The sequence below is a fragment of the Odontomachus brunneus genome, unplaced genomic scaffold (assembly GCF_010583005.1).
Source record: "Odontomachus brunneus isolate Ranch 3 - 2012 unplaced genomic scaffold, Obru_v1 Obru_scaffold_110, whole genome shotgun sequence".
Lineage (NCBI taxonomy): Eukaryota > Metazoa > Arthropoda > Insecta > Hymenoptera > Formicidae > Odontomachus > Odontomachus brunneus.
In genome coordinates this window covers 1161597-1171405 of record NW_022639560.1, presented here as the reverse complement: position 1 = coordinate 1171405, position 9809 = coordinate 1161597, and the positions used below count along the sequence as shown (strand labels likewise).

The 9809-nt window shown below is 45.6% G+C and overlaps 1 protein-coding gene across 3 annotated transcripts in view; it reads left to right on the top strand.

Annotated features, from left to right (window-relative positions):
* LOC116849270 (ankyrin repeat and BTB/POZ domain-containing protein 2) overlaps nt 1-9809 on the top strand; it is a 48224-nt gene that overhangs the window by 10424 nt on the left and 27991 nt on the right. For all 3 annotated transcript variants that reach the window (XM_032826239.1, XM_032826238.1, XM_032826237.1), the window contains one exon: nt 7147-7385. In XM_032826239.1, the coding sequence (XP_032682130.1) occupies nt 7183-7385 (203 nt within the window). In that variant the 5' untranslated portion in view covers nt 7147-7182. The remainder of the gene's footprint in view (nt 1-7146; nt 7386-9809) is intronic.

Here is a 9809-nt window from a genome sequence, read left to right as displayed (position 1 = left end):
TCTCTCTCTCTCTCTCTCTCTCTCTCTCTCTCTCTCTCTCTTTTTCTACTTCATAATTTCTCGCTCCGTATTTCTATTGAGAATAGATATATCGAGACGTGCGTGAAAGTAGCGTCTTTCGAGAAAATCAAACAACAGACTGAAGCGCAGAATACTTACCAGGTCATATAAGAATAAAATAAAGTGAATTTTCTTGTCGCATGCATGACGCATATGTGGATGTAGCGTAGATCTTTACACGGTACTCTTGTCATTTCTTTAAGATTCTTTTGTACTTATACATCCCCCGTATCCGATCCGTATCTAATACAAAATTCTATTTTACACTGACAGAAAGACTATTTAAAAAATAAAAAATTTATGTGTTGTAATTATCCGCAAATCTACTACATGTTCTCATTACGAGCATCAAATTTATTCAAAATACGTTCTGAATCCTGGTAAGTTTAGCATTTCAACTGGGAATATTAAATTAAAACAATAAAGCAAACGTTTACTTGCTACATAAAGTCGAGCTAACTTTCTCTTGGATAAGGTTTTATGATGTTCTCTTAAAGAGAATAAAATCTTCTTTGGAGTACATGATGATGAGATTTCTTTAAATTTATGATTTGTTAAATTTTTCTGTGTGCATTCATACATTTCTGCATTTTATATTTCTTCCTTTCTCTCTCTCTCTCTCTCTCTCTCTCTCTCTCTCTCTCGCTCTCTCTCTCTCTCTCTCTCTCTCTCTCGCTCTCTCTCTCTCTCTCTCTCTCTCTCTCGCTCTCTCTCTCTCTCTCTCTCTCTCTCTCGCTCTCTCTCTCTCTCTCTCTCTCTCTCTCGCTCTCTCTCTCTCTCTCTCTCTCTCTCTCGCTCTCTCTCTCTCTCTCTCTCTCTCTCTCGCTCTCTCTCTCTCTCTCTCTCTCTCTCTCGCTCTCTCTCTCTCTCTCTCTCTCTCTCTCGCTCTCTCTCTCTCTCTCTCTCTCTCTCTCGCTCTCTCTCTCTCTCTCTCTCTCTCTCTCGCTCTCTCTCTCTCTCTCTCTCTCTCTCTCGCTCTCTCTCTCTCTCTCTCTCTCTCTCTCGCTCTCTCTCTCTCTCTCTCTCTCTCTCTCGCTCTCTCTCTCTCTCTCTCTCTCTCTCTCGCTCTCTCTCTCTCTCTCTCTCTCTCTCTCGCTCTCTCTCTCTCTCTCTCTCTCTCTCTCGCTCTCTCTCTCTCTCTCTCTCTCTCTCTCGCTCTCTCTCTCTCTCTCTCTCTCTCTCTCGCTCTCTCTCTCTCTCTCTCTCTCTCTCTCGCTCTCTCTCTCTCTCTCTCTCTCTCTCTCGCTCTCTCTCTCTCTCTCTCTCTCTCTCTCGCTCTCTCTCTCTCTCTCTCTCTCTCTCTCGCTCTCTCTCTCTCTCTCTCTCTCTCTCTCGCTCTCTCTCTCTCTCTCTCTCTCTCTCTCGCTCTCTCTCTCTCTCTCTCTCTCTCTCTCGCTCTCTCTCTCTCTCTCTCTCTCTCTCTCGCTCTCTCTCTCTCTCTCTCTCTCTCTCTCGCTCTCTCTCTCTCTCTCTCTCTCTCTCTCGCTCTCTCTCTCTCTCTCTCTCTCTCTCTCGCTCTCTCTCTCTCTCTCTCTCTCTCTCTCGCTCTCTCTCTCTCTCTCTCTCTCTCTCTCGCTCTCTCTCTCTCTCTCTCTCTCTCTCTCGCTCTCTCTCTCTCTCTCTCTCTCTCTCTCGCTCTCTCTCTCTCTCTCTCTCTCTCTCTCGCTCTCTCTCTCTCTCTCTCTCTCTCTCTCGCTCTCTCTCTCTCTCTCTCTCTCTCTCTCGCTCTCTCTCTCTCTCTCTCTCTCTCTCTCGCTCTCTCTCTCTCTCTCTCTCTCTCTCTCGCTCTCTCTCTCTCTCTCTCTCTCTCTCTCGCTCTCTCTCTCTCTCTCTCTCTCTCTCTCGCTCTCTCTCTCTCTCTCTCTCTCTCTCTCGCTCTCTCTCTCTCTCTCTCTCTCTCTCTCGCTCTCTCTCTCTCTCTCTCTCTCTCTCTCGCTCTCTCTCTCTCTCTCTCTCTCTCTCTCGCTCTCTCTCTCTCTCTCTCTCTCTCTCTCGCTCTCTCTCTCTCTCTCTCTCTCTCTCTCGCTCTCTCTCTCTCTCTCTCTCTCTCTCTCGCTCTCTCTCTCTCTCTCTCTCTCTCTCTCGCTCTCTCTCTCTCTCTCTCTCTCTCTCTCGCTCTCTCTCTCTCTCTCTCTCTCTCTCTCGCTCTCTCTCTCTCTCTCTCTCTCTCTCTCGCTCTCTCTCTCTCTCTCTCTCTCTCTCTCGCTCTCTCTCTCTCTCTCTCTCTCTCTCTCGCTCTCTCTCTCTCTCTCTCTCTCTCTCTCGCTCTCTCTCTCTCTCTCTCTCTCTCTCTCGCTCTCTCTCTCTCTCTCTCTCTCTCTCTCGCTCTCTCTCTCTCTCTCTCTCTCTCTCTCGCTCTCTCTCTCTCTCTCTCTCTCTCTCTCGCTCTCTCTCTCTCTCTCTCTCTCTCTCTCGCTCTCTCTCTCTCTCTCTCTCTCTCTCTCGCTCTCTCTCTCTCTCTCTCTCTCTCTCTCGCTCTCTCTCTCTCTCTCTCTCTCTCTCTCGCTCTCTCTCTCTCTCTCTCTCTCTCTCTCGCTCTCTCTCTCTCTCTCTCTCTCTCTCTCGCTCTCTCTCTCTCTCTCTCTCTCTCTCTCGCTCTCTCTCTCTCTCTCTCTCTCTCTCTCGCTCTCTCTCTCTCTCTCTCTCTCTCTCTCGCTCTCTCTCTCTCTCTCTCTCTCTCTCTCGCTCTCTCTCTCTCTCTCTCTCTCTCTCTCGCTCTCTCTCTCTCTCTCTCTCTCTCTCTCGCTCTCTCTCTCTCTCTCTCTCTCTCTCTCGCTCTCTCTCTCTCTCTCTCTCTCTCTCTCGCTCTCTCTCTCTCTCTCTCTCTCTCTCTCGCTCTCTCTCTCTCTCTCTCTCTCTCTCTCGCTCTCTCTCTCTCTCTCTCTCTCTCTCTCGCTCTCTCTCTCTCTCTCTCTCTCTCTCTCGCTCTCTCTCTCTCTCTCTCTCTCTCTCTCGCTCTCTCTCTCTCTCTCTCTCTCTCTCTCGCTCTCTCTCTCTCTCTCTCTCTCTCTCTCGCTCTCTCTCTCTCTCTCTCTCTCTCTCTCGCTCTCTCTCTCTCTCTCTCTCTCTCTCTCGCTCTCTCTCTCTCTCTCTCTCTCTCTCTCGCTCTCTCTCTCTCTCTCTCTCTCTCTCTCGCTCTCTCTCTCTCTCTCTCTCTCTCTCTCGCTCTCTCTCTCTCTCTCTCTCTCTCTCTCGCTCTCTCTCTCTCTCTCTCTCTCTCTCTCGCTCTCTCTCTCTCTCTCTCTCTCTCTCTCGCTCTCTCTCTCTCTCTCTCTCTCTCTCTCGCTCTCTCTCTCTCTCTCTCTCTCTCTCTCGCTCTCTCTCTCTCTCTCTCTCTCTCTCTCGCTCTCTCTCTCTCTCTCTCTCTCTCTCTCGCTCTCTCTCTCTCTCTCTCTCTCTCTCTCGCTCTCTCTCTCTCTCTCTCTCTCTCTCTCGCTCTCTCTCTCTCTCTCTCTCTCTCTCTCGCTCTCTCTCTCTCTCTCTCTCTCTCTCTCGCTCTCTCTCTCTCTCTCTCTCTCTCTCTCGCTCTCTCTCTCTCTCTCTCTCTCTCTCTCGCTCTCTCTCTCTCTCTCTCTCTCTCTCTCGCTCTCTCTCTCTCTCTCTCTCTCTCTCTCGCTCTCTCTCTCTCTCTCTCTCTCTCTCTCGCTCTCTCTCTCTCTCTCTCTCTCTCTCTCGCTCTCTCTCTCTCTCTCTCTCTCTCTCTCGCTCTCTCTCTCTCTCTCTCTCTCTCTCTCGCTCTCTCTCTCTCTCTCTCTCTCTCTCTCGCTCTCTCTCTCTCTCTCTCTCTCTCTCTCGCTCTCTCTCTCTCTCTCTCTCTCTCTCTCGCTCTCTCTCTCTCTCTCTCTCTCTCTCTCGCTCTCTCTCTCTCTCTCTCTCTCTCTCTCGCTCTCTCTCTCTCTCTCTCTCTCTCTCTCGCTCTCTCTCTCTCTCTCTCTCTCTCTCTCGCTCTCTCTCTCTCTCTCTCTCTCTCTCTCGCTCTCTCTCTCTCTCTCTCTCTCTCTCTCGCTCTCTCTCTCTCTCTCTCTCTCTCTCTCGCTCTCTCTCTCTCTCTCTCTCTCTCTCTCGCTCTCTCTCTCTCTCTCTCTCTCTCTCTCGCTCTCTCTCTCTCTCTCTCTCTCTCTCTCGCTCTCTCTCTCTCTCTCTCTCTCTCTCTCGCTCTCTCTCTCTCTCTCTCTCTCTCTCTCGCTCTCTCTCTCTCTCTCTCTCTCTCTCTCGCTCTCTCTCTCTCTCTCTCTCTCTCTCTCGCTCTCTCTCTCTCTCTCTCTCTCTCTCTCGCTCTCTCTCTCTCTCTCTCTCTCTCTCTCGCTCTCTCTCTCTCTCTCTCTCTCTCTCTCGCTCTCTCTCTCTCTCTCTCTCTCTCTCTCGCTCTCTCTCTCTCTCTCTCTCTCTCTCTCGCTCTCTCTCTCTCTCTCTCTCTCTCTCTCGCTCTCTCTCTCTCTCTCTCTCTCTCTCTCGCTCTCTCTCTCTCTCTCTCTCTCTCTCTCGCTCTCTCTCTCTCTCTCTCTCTCTCTCTCGCTCTCTCTCTCTCTCTCTCTCTCTCTCTCGCTCTCTCTCTCTCTCTCTCTCTCTCTCTCGCTCTCTCTCTCTCTCTCTCTCTCTCTCTCGCTCTCTCTCTCTCTCTCTCTCTCTCTCTCGCTCTCTCTCTCTCTCTCTCTCTCTCTCTCGCTCTCTCTCTCTCTCTCTCTCTCTCTCTCGCTCTCTCTCTCTCTCTCTCTCTCTCTCTCGCTCTCTCTCTCTCTCTCTCTCTCTCTCTCGCTCTCTCTCTCTCTCTCTCTCTCTCTCTCGCTCTCTCTCTCTCTCTCTCTCTCTCTCTCGCTCTCTCTCTCTCTCTCTCTCTCTCTCTCGCTCTCTCTCTCTCTCTCTCTCTCTCTCTCGCTCTCTCTCTCTCTCTCTCTCTCTCTCTCGCTCTCTCTCTCTCTCTCTCTCTCTCTCTCGCTCTCTCTCTCTCTCTCTCTCTCTCTCTCGCTCTCTCTCTCTCTCTCTCTCTCTCTCTCGCTCTCTCTCTCTCTCTCTCTCTCTCTCTCGCTCTCTCTCTCTCTCTCTCTCTCTCTCTCGCTCTCTCTCTCTCTCTCTCTCTCTCTCTCGCTCTCTCTCTCTCTCTCTCTCTCTCTCTCGCTCTCTCTCTCTCTCTCTCTCTCTCTCTCGCTCTCTCTCTCTCTCTCTCTCTCTCTCTCGCTCTCTCTCTCTCTCTCTCTCTCTCTCTCGCTCTCTCTCTCTCTCTCTCTCTCTCTCTCGCTCTCTCTCTCTCTCTCTCTCTCTCTCTCGCTCTCTCTCTCTCTCTCTCTCTCTCTCTCGCTCTCTCTCTCTCTCTCTCTCTCTCTCTCGCTCTCTCTCTCTCTCTCTCTCTCTCTCTCGCTCTCTCTCTCTCTCTCTCTCTCTCTCTCGCTCTCTCTCTCTCTCTCTCTCTCTCTCTCGCTCTCTCTCTCTCTCTCTCTCTCTCTCTCGCTCTCTCTCTCTCTCTCTCTCTCTCTCTCGCTCTCTCTCTCTCTCTCTCTCTCTCTCTCGCTCTCTCTCTCTCTCTCTCTCTCTCTCTCGCTCTCTCTCTCTCTCTCTCTCTCTCTCTCGCTCTCTCTCTCTCTCTCTCTCTCTCTCTCGCTCTCTCTCTCTCTCTCTCTCTCTCTCTCTTTCTCTTTCTCTCTCTCGTGCGTGCGCGCGCGTTAAGTCACGCTCATACATCGCGTCACGATTATTCATTTTATACATTTTATACATTTTTTATAAGATTTCTCTGTATATTTCTGATTTACAAGTTACGAAACAAGTTTTCCGCCTTTCCACTTTCTTCTCCCTTGTGCCCTCAAATTCATGATTATTTCGCGGTTTTCCCGACGAACGTGCAAAGCTTACATCTTATCAATAAAAATGCACCTCGTCTTTATCGTCAATTTTAACTTGCCATTTCTCTCGCGCATGAATCAAGCCTAAATAATTGTTTTCCTCGGCGCGATAACATCTCGACCGTTAATTACCTCCTCACAATTATCCGACCGGCTCGTTAATGACCTTCGTGCTCGAGAAAGTTTCGCATAATTACTTTCTTTCATAGATTATTCCTGGTTAGCTAGTTGGGAGTATCGTGTGAAGTACAGGTAGAATCTCGGCATTATCCTCGAGCGCACGGCGTGTTTGTGCAACATTTCCTTTCATTCGCCGGATTCGAAACGCGTATCTTACGATGCGCCTTCGTCTTTTCCTTTCTTTCCCTCTTGCTCGTGGCGATGAATGAATCTCGTTTGTTGCTCGAAATAATGTCCGCGGCGCGCAGTAGGATCAAATGAAGTTTCATGTTTCAAGAAAGGTTGTAACTTCGAAATCTGAGCCGATTTCGACGCTTCTTTTGTGAAAACTAGTGAAATTTGAAACAACTTTGTCGAGTCAAATTTTTGTCTTTTGATGCCCTTCTTATAAATCAAACATAAATAAAAGTTAGATTTAGAAATATTTTTCAATCAAATAGTTATTCGCTATTTACTTTGTATCTCATCTGATTTAATATTAGGCTGTTGATATTAAAATTCGATATTCAAACCTTGATTATAAGTTTTGAAAAAAAGTCGTAAATTGACACAGTCTGACACTAAATCATATCTTAACTCACTAAACGAGATTAATTAAAATAGTAATTTTAATCAATAAAAACTATTGAATTAAGTAAGACAAAACTATTACTATCATGTAATCAGTGTTTTTATTAATTATTGTTCTTGAAGTAATAAGTTTTGAGTCTCAGCATCTATTGGGATTGTTTGATTAAAAAAAACTATCTAAATCTAACTTCTTTACGTCTAACAGTCTAGAAGAACAGAAGCAAAAAGCAGAAATCTGGTTTGACAAAGTAGTTTCTATCAGCTTCCAATAAAAGAAAAGAAGAAAAATTATCGAAGTCGGTTCAAGGTTCAAGACTGCAGCCTTTTTTGAAACCTGGAATTTCATTTGACTCCACTGTGCGGCATGTCGCTCCGCGTGGCTGCGTAAACAACGTTGTTACGCGCCACCGGATTTTATAACCCATAGGCGGGGAGGCGCGCGCAATAAACATGCATAAAGTTAGCATATCGAGTGTAATAAACGTCCAATGATTTGCAGGTTTCCCAGCGGTACTAGCGGCTCTCCGGAGACACCATGAACCTGGAGCGGCCGACGATGGACGGCTGCGGGCAACAGCCGCTCTTCTTAGGTAGCACTTCCGGCTGGAGTGGTATCTCCAGCCCTCAACAGGCAGCCGTGCAGGCTGGTGCACCGTCTGAGCACTACGGTAGACCACTGAGCCTGAGTATCTGCATATCCGATTCGGGTCACGAGATACTACGTCCGAAGCCACGACGGTGAGCACACCTTATTTCATCCCTCCTTATTTCAGTTCTCGTGTCCGATGATCCCGACGATTGCACTGAGGAAAATACCTCGGTTATCAGGAAGCCGTTTGATGATCGTTAGGGAAACAGATCGAACGGTTGCAAATCATTTCTCATCGTTTGTCATTTTAACAATCCCGAGTCGAAATATTGATCCTACTTTCAGCTTCACTATTCTATTCAACACTTATCTTGATATTCTGAAGCTTATGATACAACCTATTTTGACACTAAAGATAATTTTATCATAAAAGAAAATTTTATCACAATCAAAGTGAAAGTAAATTGTGAAGTTGAAGTATTTCTTGAAGTAGCATATTGAAAGTAACAAATCATTTGTTGCCACTACGGAGTTATTTGCCATACCTAACCATTTGTTGCTACTATTTGTAGCTGCTAGTATTTTGTTAAATTAGCAAAGCTTTTTCTCTTACAAGTAAACTTACCTAAAAGTTACATTCCGATTCCTTTCTAATTTGGCACAAATGTAGAAGTATAAAAAATATTTAGGTCATTTTTCATTTTGGCCCACTTTGAGTTTCACGGTTTATTTATAGCTTTTTTTGCTCTCACTCCTATCACCAACAAATGCAACAAAATACATAAGAAATAAAATTAAATACAAGATATAGGCGTTTTTGGTTTGCTGATTATGAATATAAAGTCAAATGTGTAAAATTATTTGTATAAATAATAAAATGTTTAAATAAAACGTGTAAAAAGTTGAAAAAAATTATTTATACAAATAATTTCTCGGTTTGGCCGATTCGAATCATTTTTTATTAATGTAGTACAGATTTGAAATATTTCGTTTGGAATCTCGGCTAAAGAAATTTAGAATGATTCGTGTCTTAGCTATGCCGATTTTGTAAAAACTTTAATTAAAATTGCCGGATTTCTCTCTCTCTCTCTCTCTCTCTCTCTCTCTCTCTCTCTCTCTCTCGGTTTGGCTGAACCGAAAAACTCTCTCGGTTTCGAATCATTTTTTACTAATTTAGCACAAATTTGAAATATTTCGGTTGGAATCTCGGCTAAAGAAATTTAGAATGGTTCATGTCTCAGCTATATCGATTTTGTTAAAATTATTTAACTATATTTTGTATTCAATTTTATTTCTTATGCATTTTTGTTGTACTTGATGATAGGAGAACATTAAAAAGCTCTAAACTGCCCGTGAAACTCAAAGTGGACCAAAATCAGAAAACATGATCTATATTTTTTGTACTTCTACATTTGTGCCAAATTAGAAAGAAATCGGAGTGTACCTTTTGGATAGGTTTACTTGAGTAGGTTTATTTGTTAGTGAAGATCCCGATTAGAAATTAACCTCGTGATCTTGATCAGTTCCGATTAATTCCAATCAGTTATCTGCTTTGCATAAGATGATGTTCTCAAGTCCTAATAAGTCATGCAACGTGCAGCGTAGCGTTCAGAATCTTGTTGATAATAAGGATTATTAGTAATTGGGGAATCTTATTAATAATTAAGGTAACATTATTTTGTACAAACTAGATAAATTGATTGAAATTAACGTAATCAGGATTATGGGATAAATTTTTAATCGGGATCCAGTCGGAACGGTAATGTGGAAATTTTCCGCACTCATCCTTCTCAAATGCATGATGGTCTACGCGATTTTCCCTGCTTGAACGACCGAAGATGTGCGTCTATCCTCTCTCGATTTTTCGTTCTGCCGATTAGAGACGCAGAGGAAAACACACGAGAGGGCTCGAGTACTCGCGCGCGAAGAATGAATTTCTACTGGTAGAAATCGCGCTGAAAAGCCGCAGGGCAGAGACTATGTGGACGTTAAGTTCGTGGACGTCTCGGTTAACCTTTCGGGTCCTCCCTCCACACTTGCGGCGCGCGCTCGCACGAATTCCTAAGTGTATTCGCGCGGCTCTACCGTTAAAGCGAAAGAGCGGAGTCACTTGATACTCGGTCGCGCGCGCGATGCCGCGCGTTGTTCCCGGTGTCGCGATTCCACAATGCGCCGTTCGCGAGATAATTTGAGCCTAGACGCTCGAGCTAATGTGACGTCGTACGACCGACTCCACTTTCATCCCGGACTTTCATCTGACACACTTTGACCGTGTATTGCGCGCCGCGAGAAAAAGAACGAACGAAAAAAGGAAAAAAACGTTGCTAGCAAGCTGCAAATCGATCGGCTGGCGACGTCCGACTCGGCGTTCTCGCAAATCGCGAATTCGAGTAACGCGCCTATTCGTTACTCTCGGTTGCAACATTCAAGCCCATATTAATAGTCACTTGGAACATCTCTCAAGTGAGATACTCAGATTTGAGTTCGAAGTTAGATGAGAGTTCTTCAGTTGAGTCGCGATGAGATGTAATCTTATATATATATATATATATATATATATATATATATATATA